The sequence below is a fragment of the Wyeomyia smithii genome, chromosome 3 (genome assembly GCF_029784165.1).
Source record: "Wyeomyia smithii strain HCP4-BCI-WySm-NY-G18 chromosome 3, ASM2978416v1, whole genome shotgun sequence".
In the NCBI taxonomy this organism is placed as follows: Eukaryota; Metazoa; Arthropoda; class Insecta; order Diptera; family Culicidae; genus Wyeomyia; species Wyeomyia smithii.
Genome location: NC_073696.1, coordinates 175,384,262 through 175,407,327, shown reverse-complemented (window position 1 = coordinate 175,407,327; position 23,066 = coordinate 175,384,262). Strand labels below are relative to the sequence as shown.

The 23,066-nt window shown below is 38.8% G+C and overlaps 2 protein-coding genes across 8 annotated transcripts in view; one reads left to right on the top strand and one right to left on the bottom strand.

Moving 5' to 3' along the window:
* Positions 1-151: 151 nt before the first annotated feature.
* Positions 152-2,693, top strand: LOC129732691 (uncharacterized). Of its 3 annotated transcripts, XM_055693806.1 has the most exons (7): positions 152-290; positions 410-486; positions 552-705; positions 1,187-1,853; positions 1,917-1,996; positions 2,060-2,207; positions 2,265-2,693. In XM_055693806.1, exons 4-7 carry the CDS (start codon positions 1,634-1,636, stop codon positions 2,348-2,350), a joined length of 534 nt encoding a protein of 177 aa, XP_055549781.1. In that variant the 5' UTR covers positions 152-290; positions 410-486; positions 552-705; positions 1,187-1,633; the 3' UTR covers positions 2,351-2,693. The 3 variants fall into 3 exon arrangements, with proteins under 3 accessions (XP_055549781.1, XP_055549782.1, XP_055549783.1); XM_055693807.1 differs by having other exon boundaries at positions 410-705; XM_055693808.1 differs by lacking the exon at positions 410-486 and having other exon boundaries at positions 263-290.
* The window catches only part of LOC129732686 (serine proteinase stubble), a 285,885-nt gene continuing 265,266 nt past the window's right edge, over positions 2,448-23,066 (bottom strand). For all 5 annotated transcript variants that reach the window (XM_055693785.1, XM_055693783.1, XM_055693784.1 and 2 more), the window contains 4 exons: positions 22,395-22,584; positions 21,950-22,247; positions 3,185-3,334; positions 2,448-3,096 (listed from right to left, as the gene is read on the bottom strand). In XM_055693785.1, the coding sequence (XP_055549760.1) occupies positions 2,962-3,096; positions 3,185-3,334; positions 21,950-22,247; positions 22,395-22,584 (773 nt within the window). In that variant the 3' untranslated portion in view covers positions 2,448-2,961. The remainder of the gene's footprint in view (positions 3,097-3,184; positions 3,335-21,949; positions 22,248-22,394; positions 22,585-23,066) is intronic.

Below are 23,066 nucleotides of genomic sequence, written 5' to 3'. Positions count from 1 at the left end.
TAGAATGAGAAAACCGAAAAAAACATCTCTTTCGTACGATACAACCGAATAACTTTGTTACTTGATCAGTTTCCGCCGGATTCAGACGAACAGAAAACATCAACGGATCATGTGCTCGGGAACTACATTCAAATTTCTTTGCTACTTTTGTGCATGCTGTAACTTTTTCTGTGCCATTAGTATAGCCGTGGAGGCAGACAAAGTGAGCGAGAAAATTATGCGCGATAACTGCAGCGTGAATCTGGTTCCGGATGAAAGTAGTCGTATTTCCGGCGAAATCTGCAACAAGAGTAAGTTTTGTTAAAATGGATACGTTGACAGTTAAACACGGAACGAGCAGACAATTCTCGAAACAGTTTTCGATGAGGTGTTATATTTCTGTTTTATTCATGTTCTTCGTATTCGCTAGTTACCTACGCACTGCTGGTTTTTATGCTGGCTTTTGGATGCCTGATGTCGCTACTTCTGGTGGTCGGTGTTGCATTGGTAACTGCGAGTATTGTCTCACAGCACAGTGCTGGTAGTGATTTTCCGTTTGCATTGTTCCACAGGATAAAAGACTACTGATAAAAGCATTTCGGATGTTTCTACTCATAAATATTACGTTCCTACTGGCATGCTGGCTCGCAATATTTTACTCGTTCTACGAAACACAAAGTTTTGTGCTTATGTTTTTGTGGGGATTTGTGCTTGTATTAGTTATTGGTAAGTTTTCTTATTTCATTAGATAAAATAATTTTATGAAATGGGCAATCAACAATCTGTTGAATATAGGTGATTCTGACAATGTGAACGATATATGGAACAAAATTTAGATACCTACTTTATAGAATGATTCTTTCCAATTTAGCATTATGAATATTATATATCATATCAATATGTTTTATTCGAAGATTTTAATTTTAGTACTGGTCCCAACGTAAAATCATCCCGAGTAAAGTAAGATAACAGCTATCAGGGCATCTGAATAACAAATCTTGGCATTTTTAAAATCATTTAGTTTTCTTCTGTTATCTAAATATAGGAAATCGAGTTATAAGATTTAGTTTACTTGATAACTAGGCATCATATCATGTTGTCATTTTGCTGTCCAGCTTTATTCGGGATTATTTTCAAATTTGTATAAGACACAAAAAGTATTGAATAATAGTTGAATTTATTCTGAAAATGTTCCCATCTCTTACAGTTTACTTCGGAATGCAAATTTGGATAGTTTCAGGAGTCTACGATGCCATTTGTAAAAAATCTTATAATATACAAGAAGTGGTGAAACGTGAAAGTGCCAATCTCATGAAAATGAATCAAACTGAAAGAAAACAAAACATTGCTAATTTCGCATAATTTGCCTGCACCGACCAGCTACCAGTTATATAAAAGTCAAGTAGTGTACCACTACAAAATGTAACAACCATGTTGAATAAGTAGATTTAAGAATTTATTTTCAAGCAAGTAATTCATAAAATTCAACTAAAAAATCAAAAAGTTTGCGAGACAATAAAATTAAATTTAACTATTGAACAACTCTACAATGGCAAAGTCAGCGCTAACTCTGTTTTTATAATTTAGCTAGCAATGTCAATTTGTGACATAAACAAAACGAGTACAAAAACAGGAAGAACTATCACACATCCAAATGCAAGTCTGTGGTCCTAAAATGTGCACCAAGGATTGCTATAAGGTATTCGGGTATTTTCTTGGTTTTATGTGGATAATCACCACATTTTACTACACGATGGAAACAATTGAGCTACTGAAATTGATGAATCTTCAATGCACCCAAATAGCACCGGAAAGCCGAGTTCAGTTTGATAAAGAGTTAGTTGAAAAAGTCTGCGAATTCTACGGTCATTTAGGTGAGAGCACAACTTGCTGGTCTAACTTGCAACAAAGTTTATTTTCATGTTTCAATTTCTTAGATGACTTCGCGCCATATCATGTAATTACGACTCTGATCAAAATGGTTCCGGGAATGCTGCTAATCGTAGGAATTTTCAAAGTATTGGACCAAATATTCCGAAGATTTTTCGTTTAATATTTAATGTTTTGGTGTGTGTTCTAGGAAAATTTAACATTGGTGAAAGTATTTCTGATTTACGCAGTGCTGGAGGAAATTTTCTTTGTGACAGTTTTTTCCAAAATATTTACGCTAATAGATAGCGAAGGAAAGAGAAGCTCCTGGATTTTCTGGATCCTAGTGTTTTCTTGTGGTAAGATTATGAAAAGGTATAAGTTTTTATCAAAATATAAGTTTTGGATATGTTTAGCTAAACTGATTGTTGCAATATGGATTTTGCTGGGCGTATACGCAGCTCTGGATAATAGTAGAAGAATAATTCAGCGATATGTATGATCACTTTCGGACATGTAGCGGAAACCACTTAAACCGCTGAAGCTCTAACAATCGGTTTAAATCTTTGGAAAGACGTTATAATGACATATTTATTTGACATATTTATAAATACAATTTAACAACGGATGTGTTAACAATATTCCATAACTATTGCTTACGAAATTGGTTAGTATATACACTGTTCTATATAGAAAGTAATTGACCGATTTTCTTTATTACAAAAGTATTAACAAGAGAAGCGCTTATTCTCTAGGTAATTGTATTAACACAAGTTTTACATCGATTATTATCAATAGTGACTTTCTCATTTTTAATTGCTACGATTATATTCTGCTATTCTGGTTTTAACAAACAGTATTCAATGAGAAATTCCTGAATAATTACAACTGATATCAACTAAGCAAATATCGAAATTTGAACATTCTTACGATTATGTACATAAGAATTATATGTAAACGCACTATTACGCTCGTATCAACTTCAACTGATCAATTCATACATTGTGCTAAATAAAAAATCAAGTCTTTTTCGTTTACTGATTGAACACTTTTTCACCGCTTCGCTTTCACGCCATATCATCCATGCGATTCCTCATTCTTATATTATTTCTATCACAAAACTGTGTCCAAAATCCACGGAACAAACTTAGATATCCTTGTGCAAACCCCAGGAAGGTTTGCCTCAGCACATCCAATGCCCCACGAAATGATCCCGGCTAGGAAGTAGTGGCCGTCTTTCCCCTTGACCTGATACAATGAAAGCAAGACAAATTATTCGGAACCTGTTCAGCATCCAATTACTGCAAAGAGCACGCGCCAAATTGACGCCACTTACCTGCAGTGGACCGCCTGAATCTCCCTGACAGGAATCTTGGCCGCCAGTTTCGTGGCCAGCGCACAAAAAAATATCTGGAATAAACTCATGCCGGCCCGCCCTGAGAAACATAGTTTTGCACCGGTCGTTGCTTACTATCGGCACAGACACCTGGAAACAGACAAACAAAACGAGAAATCCAATAACGGAGTCGAATCAAACGGAAAACCTGCAAGCTAGATAATACCATGAACAGCAAATAATTTAGCAGAAAGGAGAAACAAAACACTCTTGACTTTACCTTTCCAATTAAATTGGGCTACCGATTAGCATGCAACAAAAAGCAGTTTGATAATTTATTAGCATAAAAAAGAAGAATTCGTCAATTTGTGTTGCCTTTTTTGCTATTGACGATTGTGCGATTAACGCTAATCGTAAATAAATGCCTCAATAACCCGACCAATTACAAACAATTAAATCATCTATGTTTGATTGTGAATAGCTATGCAGAGGAAATGTTCTTTTTCACACATGTTTGCCATTATTTTTGTATTAGCTACTTATGCAGAGGACAAAGTGATCAAATCTAAAAAGGAATTTTGATTTTCTATAGTCACCCTGTCAATTTGGCAGCACTAAAATGTCAGAAAATGTGAATAAATACATAAAAAACGTTTTCGTTGCATACGGTCTATTTTTTTTTCTCAGCTGAATTAAGTGTTTTTAGCTCTTACATTGATGTTTTCCACCAACGAAAAGTGTTATTGCATCGAATATACGTCGAGCAACATATTTCTGATGAAATATCGATAAGTTTCAATGAGAATTACCGTTATGCAGCCAGAAACATTTTTTTTGTTACGTTCGGGGCATAACGCTTCCCTTAGCTCGGGGCAAAAGGACTCTTTGTAAACAATTCTTTTGTTTACATTTGATCTCGTTTCCAGCATTGTCCAGAAGTCCAATCGGCGGTCATGGATCGTTGAACAGCTACGATCGGTGCTAAAGGCAATCGAAAACGGTGTTTCCCAAAACCATGTCGCTCGAGTGTATGGAATTCCATAGAAAACCTTTTTGCCTTTATTTATTAGATGACAAAATGAGTCGTACTGCCCCAATATTGTAGTGCGTTCTGCCCCGTAGACGGGGTGCATTTTACCTCATTCGCATGGTGCTTCTTGCCCCTTTGTTGCAGTGCATTTTACCCCAGGAAGAGTGCATTTTGCCCCGATTGACGAATTTTATAAATATATTACACTCTCTTAAAAAATGTGTATTATGCATTTTCTATAATGTTTTAGCATCAGATGCGAGTTTTAACGAATAAATAAGGGTTTTTATATATTGATCAGTATATAACATTGGTTTTATCTCTCAGCTTTAACAAGAATATACTCTGCTTTCGTTAACTGGTGCGTTTTACCCCAGGAACCCCTACCCATATTGGGTGGTATTTGGTCATTTGCCGCTGTTTTTTCAACACCGGAAGTCGCCATTTTGGATTTCATAAAGGCATTTGGAGACAATTTCTGGATTTTGAACGGCATACTGGTTAAAGAAAAACTCATATTGGGTGGTATTTGGTCATTTTCTGCTGTTTTCAGAAACCGGAAGTCGCCATCTTAGAATTTAAAATGCTATCTGTGGTCGATTTTAGCTCCTGTGTATTATTCTAGATGCGGATATTATTATATTGGGTGGAAATTGGCCATTTTCGGCTGTTTTCCAGAAACCGGAAGCTGCCATCTTACAATCCAAAATGTTGTCTGCGGTCGATTATGGAACATATTTGTTACCACTAAAAACATTCACCTGCCAATATGGTTCCATTTAGTTGATTAGTTCGCGAGATGTGCAAAAATTTGTGAAGAACCATGTACTTCCAGAAGAGGAAGGGGAGTCAAACCATTATGGACATATTTGTTACCTCTAAAAACATTCACATACCAAATTTGGTTGTATTTTCTTGATTGGTTCTTGAGCTGTGCGAAATTTGTGTTTCATTTTCATAGGATCCCTTCCTTATAGAAGAGAGAGTCGGATTTCAAACCGTTATGTACATATTTGTTACCACTAAAAACATTTACCTGCCAAATTTTGTTCCATCTGGTTGATTAGTTCTCGAGATGTGCACAAATTTGTGTTTCATCCAACTATTATGGACATATTAGTTACCCCTTAAAACAGCCACATTCCAAATTCGGTTTCATTTGCTTGGTTTGTTCTTGAGTTGTGCAGAAATTTATGTTTCATTTGTATGGGACCCCTCCCTACCAGAAGAGGAAGGGGTCTCAAACTATCATAGGAACCTTAATCGGCACCAAAAACCCCTACATACAAATTTTCACGTCGATCGGTTCGGTAGTTTTCGGGCCTATATGGATCAGACAGACAGACAGACTTGACTGCATTTTTATATGTAAAGATTACAACATCAATATTTAGAACCTAAAGAGTGAATATACATTTATTGGATTGAAGCGTTCATGTAAATCTATTTGTACAAATAAAAAATTGAATGAGAAAGGCTGGGTCTGACCGCTAGGTGGATTAATTTAGGTTTTTCACCAAAGATAGCTTACCTCGGATGGTATTTATTACATTGAAATGATGCCAAAACATCCATATCTGCTTTTGGCACGATTTTAAAATATATAAGAGTAAATATTGTCCAGACACACCATGGTTCGTTCGTACCACAACAAAGCAAATGTTCTGAGATGATTCAGACGACTTACGGGTTTACGCAAAACCTAGGGCCATTAATTTATATTATGGGAAACGCATGACTTCGAAGACTGCTCTGATCTTGTTTAGATCATAAATTTTAATAACCGGTGGAGAAATTGCGCAAAAGTACTGGCAAGGAAGATAACATACCAAATAGGAAAAACTTGCCATGATAGTACTGCATACGTTGCATTCAATCCTGGAGTCACATTCTTACACAATTCTAGCAATTAATCGATAATCATTCCATTAATCAACACTTTCCACTGATCGATTAAACGTACATGTTCACCCAATTATCCAAGGTTAGGTTTAGTTGTCCCCTACACGATCAGTCAAAAATATCAGGATTATAACAAGTCTTGATATTTTGTTACGCACTTTTTATATCAACTTGCGTTCTAAACTTGGTCTCGTTAATAGTTAAAATATCAAAATTCCTATCAAAATAACTTACTGATTATTACAAATTATAGCAAGTTTTGTAAGGTTTTTGGCAGAAAAAGATCAGAGTTAGTTAGAATATTTTGTGAATTGAATAACAAATTTTGTTATAAGCATGCTTTGAAAAACACGCTTTTAATCATTCAAGTGTATAATAACAGATTCGATATAATTCTGTACTTTTTATCATTCTGGCATATCAAGAATATTACAGGCTTTGTTATTTCTATCAAGTTCAGATATATTTGTATTACCCGTTTGTTATAATCGTTTGATCGGGTAACCAGCTACAGCAGAAAATAATTACGCAACTTTTCGTTGTAGCTTTATAAAGGCTTATTTCATTATCCTGTAAGAAATATCTCAGAACAAACCTCGCTTCCTGCTTGCTAACATTTATATTCAAATATTTAAATACAAACGAAATCCCAGAGCTGTTCTTTTTGTGTCTTCTGTTGAACTACGTGCTACCCGTAGGCCAGAACATTGTTTTTCTGCTATTTTCAAGCTGGGTAATTTGTATATCTACAAAGTGAATGGTAAATTCCGTTTGAGATGAAGGCTAGGAAAGAGAAATTCTTTCCAAACCGTTCTGGCCTAACGTTGCGTGACGGATTACGGCCGCCCGATTAGGTGGAAAATTGAATTTCTGCTGAACAAATTAATTCCGTCATTCTATCGACATTCTGCGTCTATCCAGTTTGCGGAAGGATACTTCCCAAAAAGATTACGTTTGCTTTAATCTGTCTGTTTGGGCAGAGAGTGTTGAAGATTTTTGTTATTGTACCTAGATTGTAGATTTTTGCTATCTTCGTACAAGCTTGGAATATAAAGCTGTTTCAATTTGTAATTGGAAAACCCTGAGTTGTACAATATTTTACACAAAGTAAAAACAATGATTAGCTTTTTTTTTGTTTTGCATTTGACATACATGACTAAAATTTAAACCCAAAAACTAAAGGTTGTATATCACATGTCGAACGTTTCGGTCTGTTTGATCTCTTAATTTTTTTTTAATAGGAGGGATGATTTGTAATGAATTATTTTTTTCGAATATGTCTTAATTCAGAATTTACATTGTGTTCAGCCTTCAAAAGTGACATATCAACTCAATTACATATATTTCAAAATGTATTATATTAATTAATTGTAGCTGGTATCGCAGTTAACAGCATACAATTGTAGGCAAATTGTAAACCTACTTGTCAAGCAAAAAAAAACGAATTGAAATAAAACTTAAAACTAAACTTACACCTACCTTACTGTCTATAAAGTGAGCTTTGGAATTGAAGATTGAAACAATTTTTGTCGGAACTTATTGATAATTTAGTTTGACATATTTTCTAAAGTCTCCACATTAGTAAGCCTAAGCATTATACAATATATATTAATTGCACTCTGTTTGGATATTCTCAATGTGTTCCTTGAAAGTAAGATTTTTATCATAAATTAGTCCTAAGTATTTAACTCGATCAGACCAATTTAAGATTGCACCATTCATCTTAACAACATGATTATTAGTGGGTTTGAGAAAAGAAACTCTTGGTTTATAAGGAAAAATATTTAATGGTTCCATTTTTGCGAATATGAAGAAAATATTTCTAGACTTTTTTGCAGCCTGCTGCATATGACACGAAGGCTTTTTTCTTTTACGGAAATACTTGTATCGTCACAAAACAGAGATTTCTCATATCCTGGTGGCAGGTAGATCAGGAAGATCAGAATTGAAAATATTATTTAAGACTGGGCCCAAGAATACTTCCTTGAGGATTCAGATTTACCATTTAAATAGTAAACCTGAAGAGTGCGGTCAGTCAAGTAACTACTTTGTATAATTTTTGTGATGTAAAGAGGAAAACGCAAATGGGCTAGCTATTAAAGCTTTATGCCAAACACTGTCGAATGCCCTTTCTATGTCTAGAAGAGCAGCTTTAGTTCTAATCATACTAGTTACTTTAAGTGACTGATGAGTAGTCGAATGCCCCTGGCAAAAACCTAACTGCTCATTTGCAAGAATTCGATTCTCATGAAAATGTGTTATCAATCTGTTAATTAAAAATTATTCTCAATCAAGAAGAGAAGTATATTAATTGGCAGATATTGGATGCTTCAGCTGGTTTTTTTTTTTCATGTTTAATATTGGAGTGACTTTGGAATTTTTTCATTTGATCTCTTCATTTTAGGTTGGCCTTTCGACCGTTATTTCGAAATTGAAGTTATAGAACACGAATAGCATATTTTCTGCAGCTCAATTTATACACAAATAAATCTCAATTTTGACGTTGTACTAACGTCTATCTGGAAGTTGAGCTCCTGAATTCAAAAATCTAGTAATTCAACCTTGCGAGAAGTGGTCAGCGTGCGAGCGCTTTATATATCAGTCATTATCAGCTTGAAGTGATTTTGGCACCAACCGATCAAGAATTGTTTTACGGTAAAATTTATATGACAAAAAACAATCAATCGATAGAGGTTCACTATTGGATTGTCTAAATCATACTGAGCAACCAGTTTCTTCCCCAACACAGCCGACATATCTCAACCGCGAACAGCCTGGACAACCTGGAAGGAGCGTCAAACATAATTCTGGCCCTCACAAGTTCCTATCTCACACCTCCACGAGTCACATGATTACACTAGACTGCTGGTTCAAACATGGACACAACTGGTTGGGGCAATGTTGTCATCCGAAAATAGCTAAGTGAAATGGTACAACGCGATCATTGGCGCGTAAACCATACTCCGGCAGTAGAGGAAACGCATTGCCTACCCGAGCGTCTGTTCACCAAGATGGTGCGGCTCAAAACAACGTCTAATCTTCATGTTAGAAGCGGCTGATCAACGTCTTGGTGTCAGCGTGTGACTCTGAACAAAGCTGACAAAGGTCCCCCGACGAGACAGGTAAGGCTCAACGAGTCGCCCCGGAAAAGCATTTGTTACAAACAAAGTAAGAGATAACCGGGCAGCTACTTTCTACAAGAACTGTGACACCACCGGCAAGCTGCGAACCGGCTGCATAGTACTGGGCAAGATAAGCCAACAAGGGATGGGATGGCAGCCGATCAACGCAAGAATGTGTAGGTTGAGGATGAAGGGTCGGTTCTTCGACTACAACATCATCAACGTACACTGCTCACTCGAAGGAAGACCCGATGACGAGAAGGAAGCGTTCTACGCGCAGCTGGAGCAGGGCTAAGACAGCTACCCGCGACGGACGTGAAACATGAATGCTAAGGTAGGACGGGAGACAATGTACAGACCGGTAATCGGGCCCGATAGCCTGCACGCCGTGCCCAATGATAACGACCATCGGTGCGTAAACTTTGCAGCCTTCCGTGGTATGGTAGTCCGAAGTAACTTCTTCCCCCGCAAAGATATCCACAAATCTACTTGGAGATCACCCGACCAACAGACAGAAAACCAAATCGACCACGTTCTAATCGACGGCAGGTTCTTCTCCGACGTTATCAACGCTCGCACTTACCGCAGTGCGAATATAGATTCGGGCCACTACCTAGTAGCTGTGTGCATGCGCTCAAAACTATCGACGGTGTATAACACCCGCCGATGTCGAAATCCGCGACCAAGTATTAGGCACTGCGAGATGCAGAGGTTGCACAGGAATACGCGCAGCAGATGGAGGCAGCATTACCCACGGAAGAGCAGCTTGGCGCAGCTACTCTTGAAGATGGCTGGAGTAACAGCCGATCCGCCATAGGTAGCACTACTGTAGCGCTACTAGGTACAAGGGCTCCGGGTCATAGAAAAGACAGGTTTGACGGCGAATGTAAACAGTTAGTCGAGGAGAAGAACGCAGCACGAGCGAGAATGCTGCAACACCATACGAGAACAGCCGGAACAGCCAAAACTCAGTTCTCCGAAGGAAGAAGCGCTAGTAAGAGGACCGGGATTGCGTAGCGATGAAAGAGCTGTGCCAAGCTAACGACACTCGAAAGTTCTACGAGAAGCTGAACAGCTTTCGTAAAGGCTACGTGCCGCAAGCCGATATATGCAGGAGCTTGGACAACAACCTCCTTACGGACGAGTGTGAGGTGATCGAAAGGTGGAAGCAGCACTTTGATGAGCATCTGAACGGCGATGCAGTAGAGCAGGACGGTATGGCAACTGATCTCGGTGCACGAGCAGAAGACAACAGGATACCTGCTCCCGATTTCCTGGAGGTGGAGGAGGAGATTCGCCGGCTGAAAAACAATCTGTTGAAATACGGTGGAGAAACGCTGGTTGGAGGTGTGCACTGGGTCATTGTCAAGATTTGGCAGGAAGAACGAGTACCGAAAGAGTGGATGAAGGACACACAAGAATGGGGATAAGCTGGAGTGCTGCAATTACCAATCATTCTGCAATCACTCTACTGAACACCGTCTACAAGAAACTCTCCCAAATACTCTACCGTCGACTATCACCATTTGCGAAGCAGTTCGTGGGGACGAGGCGATATTCGTGGGTGCCCGCGCCACCACGGATAAAACATTTGCGGTTCGGCTGGTTATGTAGAAATGCCGCGAATACAACGTGCCCACACATCATATAGTCATCGATTTCAAATCGGCATAAGATACAATCGATCGAGTCCAGCTTTGATAAATTACGCACGAATACGGAGTTTTGAACAAACTAACGCGGTTGGTCAAAGCGACGATGGATCGAGTGATGTGTGTAGTTCGAATATCTGGGGCACTCTCGAGCCCCTTCGAAACCCGAAGAGGTTCAAGGCAAGGTGATGGTCTCTCGTGTCTATGTTTAACATTGCTCTGGCAGGTGTCATTAGAATAGCGGGGATTAACACGAGTGGCACGATATTCCAAAAGTTGGGTCAACTGTTTGGCTTCGCAGACCATATCGACATTGTGGTTCAGACCTTTGTGAAGATGGCGGATACGTTCATCGGACTAAAGGCCGAAGCCCAATAGATTGGACTGGTCATCAATGTATCGAAGACGAAGTACATGAAAGGAAGGAATGCTCCGATCAAGTAGAATTCGTCGCCGTACCAAGTTAACCATCTACAAGACGCTAATCAGACCGGTAGTCCTCTACGGGCATGAGACATGGACTATGCTTGTGGAGGGCTAACGCGCCCTGGCAGTCTTCGAGCGGAAGATGTTGCGTACCATCTTCGATGGACTGTAGATGGAGAACGGAACGTGAAATGCGAATGATCCACGAACTGAAGAAGCTCCTTGGGGAGCCATCTATCGTCCATACGGCTAAGATGGATAGGTTGCGGTGGGCTGGGCATGTCGTAAGGATGTCGAACGACAGCCCGGTAAAGATGGTTCCTGAGACCAATCCGTCAGGAACGAGACGGAGAGGTGCACAGCGGACCCTATACAGACTACAGAGCTGGCGAACTGGAGCCATGGACCGAGTGGAATAGAGACGAGTCTTATGTACAGCAAAAGCCACACCACGGCTTGGGGCTGTTTGGTAAGGCAAGTTTAACTCTCAGTAGTCACCTATAAAGAAATTTAGTCTTGATGACTGCCGAGAAAGGATGGTTGACTCTTATGGTAATCTCCCCTACCCCCTCCTCCTGAGGAACAACGTCGATAGTTACAATCACAAACAACCACAAATATAGGGACTGTACTCAGCACGCGTAGTGTAATTAGGACTATGCTGTCGCTGTCAAATCTTATAGAATAACTCTTCACTCTCACATTAAAAAGAGATAGCATGATGCCATCCCCTTGAGTGAAACAGCGTTTGAAGTCTCGAAGTAAACGCTAATTTTTTCACTAAACGCTTAAAGGTTGAATTGGCAGGACGATTATGACGACTAGAAATAGGACGTAGTGCTCTTAAAGACGAGACCTCTGACTTCGAATTTCGGTAGTAAATTTTAATAATCTCGACTCGTTGTTGGATCATGTATCATTCCATTATGAAATGGTAAACCTTACTGAAGAGAAATGTCAAGACAGCGCGAAAAAATTGGCATCGTTTACTGCCCCTATCGGTTTACTTTTGTAGAGCTCTTATGGAAAACTCCTTTAGTTAACACCTTCATAAATAAAAGTGTAAGGCAAATACTATAATAGAAATACAAATACAAAATGCCTGGACTTTGAACTGAACACTGGAATGTTTTCTGGACAAAAGTGCCGTCTTGCAACATCGTTAGAACGGAAACAATTTGAGAAAAGTCGTCGAAATTTATTTACAGATTTAACCCGACTTGAGTAAGGTCGTGTTATACTCGGCAAGTTTAATAATCACAAGTTATTCAAAATGAGGAATAATGCTAATTACTCGATCATAGCATTAAGAATTGAACGTCGAAGAAGCTACCCACCTCATTGCTGGTGTAACAAAATATTTTGCATTTGAAAACTTGACGGGTATAGCTGACCTCACTCACGCAGGGTTAACAGTATTTTCCTTTCCTTTCTTTGGTTGTCACTGAACAATCAATATGCTTTGCATTCACAGTAAAACCAGTCTTCCACTTCTCTTTCCAACACAGTATCAATTAATGTTCTCGGTAGCTACATCCAATCTTATTTTAGAAGAGAGATCAATACTCGCGATAACAACAGGAAAAAGTGAGATCAATAATGAGATTAAATTAAATATGCTCAACATAGGATAGGAAACTCGGTGTCTTATCTTCCGAAACGAAAGCATATGGAACAATTGCGTTCTACGAAGACAGACTTTCCAACAAATAAAAGAGATTTATTGCTTTGACGGAGTTTATCTCTTTTGAAATAAGATGTCCAATTTAGCTCGAATTCAGTTCGAAACTATTTTCTCGTAGCGACTGTGGTTCTTCGACCTGAAAGTTGAAATGCTGGTTTTTGTTCCATTCGTGAAAAAAAAAAAACAGACAATCATCTACTCTGTTTCTGTAGCAAACATCCACTGATTGAAAGAAGCTTACAAAAAGAATATAGCTCTGGAATTTGTTCGTTGACAAGCACTTCAAGAATGTTCCTTTTGCAGTCGGAAAATAAAGTCACCTTATTCTTTCATGGTGCAGAAACGTTAAGGACTTACCAAGGAACAAAATAGCTGGCTGCTCCGAGCGGTGAAAAAGTAGAAGAACTGAAAAATGCAGAAAAATGTGCGCAATTTGTACCGGCACACTCTCCATCTATTTTCCCTTTGCGGTATTGGTATTATGACATCATTGTTCCTTTACTCTTTGCCATCTGACCGCACCATTTTATCCTCCATTCGAATGAATCACTCGGTTCCTGCTTTTCGAAGACCGCAGCCGAAACTAACGAATCGTGACCTTTTCCGAGTCACCACAACTTGAAGAGAAAGTACGTGACTATATTTTTGCAAAGTTGACGCCTGTTGATTCTTAAGTTTTCATTTTGAAAATTTCAAATGTATTCTCGTCTATGCACATTCGAATCAGCTTATCATATTGAGACATCGAATTTAGAATACGTTGAACAATTTCAGAAGAAGAATAAAAGAAATACAAATACGTTAAATAACTTTGAAATGAAAAACATGCTCTAAAACTTAGTATTGAATTTTTTTTCCCCATTCCCCCATCCTGGAATTTTCACCAAAGGTTTTACTATAACTTCAAATGTCACTTGTTTCATATCGACACACTTCAATATACCCCGTCAGATCAATATAAGCGCACTCTCAAGAGTGTTATGGAGGTCATCATTGCTGCACATTCCGTTCCGTGTTTCATTGGTGTTCGGTTTTCAGCTATCAGCTCGCGTCTTTCGATCTAAATTTGTTTCATTGCTTCGCAGTTTAATGTATTGCTGTACTAATGACAACAATGGCAATATCTGCCTGTTGGTAAATTTGTAAATAAATTAATAATGGAATAGGAATGTTATCCAATAAACTAATTCGTTTAAGAATTATTTTGAAAAAGGCCGCAACCAACGATCTAAACGTCGGATCTGCAGAAAATAACCGTTGAGATTATTAACTGAAACTGCAAAGTCGAGATCAAATTCTAAAATAGTCAACAGTCGTCAGAAAAAAAGCTATTTGATTGATTGAATGTGTTGTGGGACTTAAACCGCAAAAAAGCTATCATAATTCACCTCAGCAATAATTCAATCTTTGTCCCGCTTAGTTCCTCAATAGTACCCCGGTAGGTATGCGGGGAATTGGTCTACCCTGCTCCCATTAATGTACTCTGCCTTCCCATCCCAACAAATGCTGCCAGGAATTTTCTAAAGAATTTTACCATAGCTTTCATCGCTGGCAGTCTTCCTTTTACCGATGACAAAACGCGCCACACTCGCACTTTCTCATCGCTGTTCCGATAGGAGGAGCAAACTTTGTTATTCATATGACGAAGATGATGGCTTGCGAGTTTTATTCGTTTGGAATTTCATTTCATTTTCTTGAACTCTGAGCTGCATGCAGAGTAGACGGCTGCAGAGGAGAACGAAGTTCCGTTGCCGGTTGAACTGTTTGTTTCGGTGAGATCACTGACTGATTGTGTTGGTGTGTTAGTACGTGTGTGTATTTCTATCATCAGTTGGTGTCAGGTTCAAATAAGTGGCGCAATGAAGTTTGATATGCTGTTCCGCAGATATCGTTTGCATATGTGACCTGCTTTATTTTGTTCCCAAAGCCCGGAAGGCGCCCAAACTGACAACGTATTTTGATATCCTTTGAAAAACTTACACGTCACATTCAAATGCTTGTGGAAAGTTTACGCTTCATCATAAGCATACATTCATATCTTCTCCCCGTGTCATACCCTTGGCTCTCATGATAATTTTCAACATTGCTTCGTCCCATTCTTCGGCTGTCTGCAGGCACAGTGGATCAATGCAATGGTTAGTTTTGATAGGTTTGATAATCAGAAATCGGACAGGAAAATGAATGCAAAACAAATCAATACGCTAGTTACCAAAATCTCGATAATGCTATAAAGAACAGATTTTATAGTATTGTAACATGTAACCAAACTTTTTGCACAACTGCCTCACTATCCGAGATAACGACAAAGAAGGAGGAGAATCATTTTGTCTCAATTTGGTTCCCGGAAGCTGATGTTTTACAATGCTGTTTAGGTTAGGTATGGTTTTGGAGAAATATTCCCGCAGTCAAACTTCCACTCTTGCTGGTATTGTTTTGAGCCTCGTGAGATCACATGCTTTATGCTTGCTGACATGAACCGAGCTGTATCATGCTTGTTTATGTATTCCAAGCCATGTATCCTCCCACCAATCACTCCAATCATCCAGAGCAAGATGCCATCACGTTTCCATGGTTTAGTTGACACATTAACATACTGGTGGCGTCTGGTAACAGTAAGCCCAGACCACGAGTGCAGATTTTCTGAATCAAACAAAATGATAGTCGTCAGTTTTCTTTCCTGTTTTGCTGTATCACTTTAAATGATGGTTGCTATACTACTATCAAATTGAGATAGCTATGTTGCAAGCAAGTGGTAAAGGGTGTCCCACATCAAATTGCATCATGAAAAAAACGCTGTAAAAAATTACCCATTTAGTATTTTATGCTGAAAATTTAAGTAGAAGTAGTATTAAATCATTTGTACTGTGTTTATTTTGTCAGTTATTAGCGGGGATGGTATTCTACGTGATTTTTCGGGACTCGTAAGTAATCTACGTAGAGAACATTATATTCACAGTATGGCTCATAAAATGCCATTCGCTGCGCTGTTTAGGTGTATTTAAGTAACGGGAGAATTACTATAACAAAAAAAAAAGAAAGTGTTTTTCCGGACTTTTTCGTTATTATGGCGAAACTAGCAATGATAAAGAAACTCAAATAAGCAAACAAAATTTTCACTCAATAATTTCAATCGTAATTCACGGTTCAACAACATATTTGTTCCAAATGCTAATGAAAGCAAAATCGCATAATATACGTCACATACAAAATCAGTGCAACAGAAAAGGCGCATCTAAGGCCTGATTTCTACAGAACTATGCTATCGCTGGCAAATCTCATATATTTAGAGCGTACCCAACATCTCAATGGTTCATGGTTCCCCTGGCATATTTAAAACAAGCCCACCAAAAATTCCATACAACTCTTAACGGTTGCAGGAAGAATTCTTTACAGCCTCGCGAAAAATAACTCTAAAATATGTAAAATTTGACGAATTTTCGCAAAAAGTGGAACAACTCATAAACTGAGTAACTCCGTAAATACGCAGAATTGAGAAACAAAGCGTTTTTAAAAATTGAGTGATTGTTACTCACTTTTTGGGTACAGTATGTCTCAGTTTTGAGTCAAGCAATTACTCATTTTTTGGGTTCTGAATTGCTACTTTATTTGATTTACAAATTTATTTAAAGTTTCGAAGATAAAATTAAACATACCTGGGTTTGTTGTTTGTACTGGCTAGAAAGCCCTAGAATATTTTGAAAACGGGAGGTATTTCTAATCCGAAAACTTATGAAACACATCAAAAACAAATTTAATCGATGGAGATTAAAAGCAACGAAATGTCAAATTCGTTCTCAATTTACACAAAATAATCATCACAAATAAAAATAACTAATATTTTTAAACTTAAATCTCGTTTATTCTTCATGTGATTCACCACAAAAATCTTTTTGCAGGTTTTCGTAGAATACTCTGTTTTGGTTAGGTATTCTACCAGAGATATTCTACTTAGAAAACTCGTCGAAAGCTACATGAGGTTTTCTACATGACATCCCTGGTTATCAGTTTTTCGAAGATCGGAAAAATGGCGTCATTCGAAAAGCAATGTCGCGAATTGATTTTGCAAAGCACCTGGAGAATCCTCAACTCTCTCATCGGGACATCGGAAAACAACTCGCAATCGCTACTACGAAGCTCTTGGCATAGAACGGAAGGAGAAATGTGGTTTTAAATGGATGTTCTATTAGTGATCAGGACCAGGAATGTGACCAAAACGATTAATCAGCCCAAGTGTTTCTTTCAGAGAGCCAATAACCGGCAGGGACTGTACACGTACAAAGCGCAGAAGGCTCCAAATCGTGACGAACGGTGGGAAAGTTACGGGGTCGGAACTATCACCCAGATGCTAACGAAGCTTCATTGTTTCATCATGGATGATGAGACTTACGTCAAGGTGAACTTCCAGCAGCTTTTAGGGCCACTGTTCTCCACCGCCTAGCACAAGTTCGATAGCCAAGCTGAAGACAAGCTGAAACTTTCAAAGTTTGCCTAGAAATGACTACCTGGACTGTAAACGGGGTTACCTACATCAAGGAGTGTCTACCGAAGCATCCGCTTCCTCTGTTGAAACAACACGAGGGCCCTACGATCGTCTAGTCGGATCCAGCTTCGTGCCACTATTCAAATTATGTCCTGAAGTGGTACGGAGTAAAAGGGGTCACTTTCGTACCCAAAGATTGGGGTCCAATATTGCCACTTGTGTTGGAATTCCGTAACGTTTCTTGTCCGAGATGAGGGAGACATAGTCGGAGCATCAATGCTTTATGATCGGTGAATGAGCAGACGTGAGCATGTGCTGTCCGTAGATGATCGCGTAGACCAAAGCAAAGCAAAGCCTTGGTGCTACATTCCGTATCGGAACTCGACCTTCTGTTTATTATACAAAGACTTCGCAGCCAAGTGGTAAGTGTAAAGGACAATTGAGGGGCTAGCGCTACGATCCTACTGACACTAACAGTCTCTTCCGAGCCGAGACTCGAACCTACGACGGCTGGCTTGATAGGCCAGCATCGTACCTCGAGACCAGCTGGGAGAGTCGATCGCGTAGACCAGTGCTAACGTAAATTCGATCAACGCGCGAGCGTGCGTTCCGACAGACGTACGTGAAACCTGGATCGCGCGGACACAGTTTCTCCCATATATCATGGAGCTGCATTTGTTGAATAGCTGCTTTGAGTGCGTGACTCGTATTTGGGCTACTCGAATCACACGTTCGAAGCACGCACAATTGTAATCGCCGACCAAAACAACATGTGTGGTGCGATGTCGCAGGTAATATGGAAGTGTTTCATTGAAGAAATTCTCTCGATAGGCACGTTGCGTAGAGCCAGAGGGAGCACGTATAAAAGCTACCATGCACAAATGGTCGGCGTACGACCAGACCTAACCAAGCGCCAGAAACATTATTTCGAGTAATCGGCGATCAAAGTTTAACAACCAAGTTTCCTGCAGGCTGCTGCAGAGAAATTTTGTTATAAATTATAACTCATAATACCATTATAAACTGTTCAAATGATTTGGTTTTATCATGGAAGATAGATTATCAATTTTAACATCCTCTGGTGATAAAAACTCAATGTCAAACATCTTGTAGCCTTTCTTAGCGGAAATCAGTGATTGTAGATCAGAGATATTTGGATCTCCCGTCTGTGTGGGAAGCACCGTTATGCAGACACGCCCTTGGCGAAAACTAAAACCAACCGTTCTTAGAAGGAAGACTAATAATTTTCAATTGAAGTAAAAAAATGAGGTTTCCACTTCTGAGTACTACAGTAATCGTGAGATTGTTATCAAGAAACGGGGTGTTATTCACTGTTAGAAACTGTTATTGTCATAGCATGAAGAACAGACGTTCATATCATTCCCAAAGGATAAACTGTAAAAACTTGGAACCGTCACTTTATACGTAAGTGGTAATGCTCCCACTACATGGCTCTCACGTCACTGACAAACCAAACTGATATCGATATAATGTCGATATGCCAACATTTATGCAGTATAACTCACCACAAGATAGATATCGTTAGTGTTTTAACGTATTTTCAATTTTTTATATGAACATGAATGTCTTTCTTTTCTCTCTTCTCTATTTTCGAGAAAAAACTGATTTAAAAATTTAAAACTTTCTATTCTCTCGCGTCATTGAAGATGACCATTTGCATATGAGGAGAAGGTTCTCGTTCTGTTGTTATCTCAGCAGCATTTCCTATCATTTTCGTAACTTAATCAGCCAATAAGTATATCACACTTGCTAGCAGATAGACAAGCGTTCAGGCATCAGTTTAATATTCTTCGCCATGGAGACGACAAATTCAGCGTACCGGATAATGTTTTTTTATTGATGAATTTATTTTTGGTAACCTTTTTTGCGAAGCTTAGAACTTGAAAATTCCAAATAAATAAAAACAATCTGTTTTTTTTCATGATATTCAAGCAATCGGTAACAATTCCGGTCAAAATTTACAACTACAACATACTTTCAAAATTCCGCATTATCCAGAATGTTCGCATTATAAATCGCATTATCCAAAATGTTCATATTCAAAAGAGTTCCGAATATGTGAACAAAATAGGAATAGCAATTGCTAGCATAACAGAGTAAGTTTGACTTTATTGCTTGTCATGTATTTAATAAAGATGATAATGTTGACCATTTCATTGCAAACTTATTGCAATGATTTATCTTGCTTGTAGCATGCAGCAATAATGCTAAGTACGAAGAGGTGAGGATTGCATAGGGCTGAAGGTATTTGTTCCTTTCCAGTTGCCAAGCATGGTACGACAAAAATGTTGCTATGTATAGGGTAACGGAGATATTTTGGCCCACCCGTGAACATTTTACGCATTTTATTTGATAAATTCAATGAATATTAGAAAACAATATTTACACCATTCAAGTATGCACCTTAAAAGCATACTACGCTATAATTTTGGGCAAAGTATTGACTTTAGGTAGCATTATTTTAATCATGGCTGAGTCAACTCAAAGTCAAGAGGAAGTGGTAATACTCAATTCAACTTCCGAAAGCTATTGTAACAAATATGTATGCCTTTGAAACAATTTATTATAATAGTTTCATCAATAGAGACCATAAAAGCAGTTTTATACTATAACAAGTGGAGAAAAGTTAAAATAGTAGTTTAAGGCATGGCCAAAATAAGCTGGTCTCTGTCGAAAACGAACATACAATATTTTGGCCATGCCAAGTTTTGACAGCTCTTTGTTTACCTTTGTTTGTAACTTGTAGCAGTATACAAGTCATTCTTTCTTAATTTGTTACATTTAATGATTTGAACCTCGCTGCAAATGCCTGTGAAGCTGATGCAAGCCCGATTCTTTTCATTTTCCAATGCCCAATATTGCGAAAGCTTCATGGCAGAAGGATGGTCTCGTCAAATCCACTATTTCTACTCTAAAAAGATCGATGATGATCTAAAATATGATTAATCCAAAATATTTCAACATGTGCTTCTAGATATAAAAGTGGGCTAAAATGTAGATATGGCGGTTCAACATATTATTTAAGTACGTTTAAATATTCCGACGTTTCGAGGATATTTTCCAATTAGGCCGTTACAAATTTTATTTTCATTTATGTCACCTCACCTCCCAAATAAATAAGTTACAATCGTTAAAAATCTGTCCACGTGGTATTTGGATGACCCCCAATTACTTCCTAAAGCAGGTCTGATTACCCTAGTACATATTCCCGCAGGGTTCAACTTTTTACGTGCTTGTATTTCGCGACTATTGTTGACCGCAAACCCGGCAAACTGACGATGGGTAACAGGACTCGTGGCAAGTGTCAAGAGTTTTGCTTCCTCCATCTCCAGCTTCGTACACGAGAAAGTAAATTGTGGTCACAACGAGAAGACGTTCACTGGCCTGGTCCTAAAACGCGCAAACACAATTGAAGCGACGGAAGCAGGCGATGAGTGCAGCGGAATAGGGACAGAGCAAACAAATAAAAAGCAATTTGAACAGACTGCAGCAGCCATGAGCTCCGATGTTACAGTTTGCCGTGGGGAAATCGGAATCAGTCCTTTTTGCTACCCGTTTGGTGTCTGAAGCACGTTTTACGTGCTGTTTGCGGGTATGTGTCTGTTTGCTACTCAGTATGGGGTAATCTTGGGTGGCAAATTCAATTTTCTGAGTGTGCACAAACTTCACCAGAGATTCTCCACCTTCTGAGGGCAACTATTATTGTATAAACGGAAAACTTTTAGCAAACTGATTCATCGTTTTTCAACGTAGGAAAACAAAACAAATGCGTCTCAGTGTGTGTGTGTGTGTTTGTGTATGGGAGAATGGAAGATGATATTTAGTTGGATTACTATAAAGTATCTGGCAGTACAAACCTCTTAGATACCGATTATGTCACATCGTGGTTGCAAGACACATAGCGTTAATCATGAATTACGTTTTGAAATGTATTCAATGTTGAAAGACTGTGTTGTACAGAAGAACTAAAACAAAAAAATCAATAAAGTAAACAAAATAAGTACCTAGTCAAATTTGAACTCTGTAGCATAGTTTTGAAAAAAAAATCAACTCTCATGAATCATGAAACCAAAAAAAAGCATTTCCCCTTTACAAACAAAAAAAAACATTTTTGTTGAACTCCGTACATTGAGGTTCATGAATGTGGAAACCCAGTAGTTCCTAGTCCTAATTGAAAATTCAACACTACTGCTAACGGAGCAAACAAAATTCGGCATTAAATTCTCGATTCTTCCTGCGCGTAATGGTGCAAGCATTAAGTACCCAAACGATGATGATGCTCGAACGAGTAGAACGCCTCAATTCGAACAAGCCAGGAATTATAGCGTAGAAGAGGGAAACCTAAAGAGAAAGTTGTTTGCACAACAGCTTCAATTATTTAGCGTAACTCAGTTTGAGAAGTAATTCGAAAACTTTTGCTGCCGGGCGCAGCCACCCTTTCGACTTACCTCTTGCAGCACCGATGGTAACGTTCCGCCCTCGCTAAGGCGTCCCCAGCCGGTAACGGTGGCGTTCTCTCCGATTAGCAGATCATCCGTACCCGGCAAACAAATCGGACTAATGTGTGGAGCAAAAATCAACGGCTGCTCCAACTTCACCAGCGCCAAGTCAAATTCATACGTGAAGAAATTATATTTGGGATGTACGACCTTTTTGGCGACTGCACGTTCGGTGTACGGCAATTGCTCCTGTACGTGAGAAAAGTCATACTCCCCTACCCGTATTCGTATTTGCGATGTTAGCAAACTAAATAGAAAATTAAAATAAAAAAAAGATAGAAGCACACGTTACCAGCAATGTTCAATCATTTTTTAAATGGATCTATGGTATGATATCGGATCAAGTCTATGTGCGAAGGAAGTTAAGATACGACTAAAAGATGAACTCATTTACTCATCTACACAATGGCCCGCAGTGACAATCCAGTTGTCGTTGATCACAGCTCCACCGCATCGATGCGTGCTGGAAAACCCGAAGAAAGACGTCCTCCGCACCGATACCTGCCAGGGCCACCGGCCGAAAGGGGCGTTCTTTCCACCCACAATACGCGTTTCCGGTCGTCCCATCGTTTGCACTCCGCACTCTGGTGAGATAAATAAAGAATGGAAATAATATGGTATGTGAATGTTTGTTGGAGAAAATTAAAGGGGAAAATTTTGGATTGGACAATTTTGAATTATGTTGAAGGAAAATGTAAATGTATGCTGTTGTATGAAGTGGTATAATTTCCATTGATACAATGTTCCAGCAGAAAAAAGCTCTGAATTTTTTTAAAGTACAATAATAAGCATCACAAAAACACCATTTTCCGCATTTTGTTGGACGCGTAACTGATTTTCTACTCGAAAAATCTGTTGAAAACTGACTGGGTTTTGAGCATTCGAAATCGGATGATCTTCGTGACGCTCTCGATGTTTAGATATTCATTTTACACCCTCTCTCAGAATGTCGCCGTAAGATGTAATTCTAGTTCAAAATTTAAGAAAAATCACCTCCGACTGATGAAAAGACTCTCTTACGAATGACCCACCCTCGTTTATATCAAGAGCGATATCGTGCTGACGT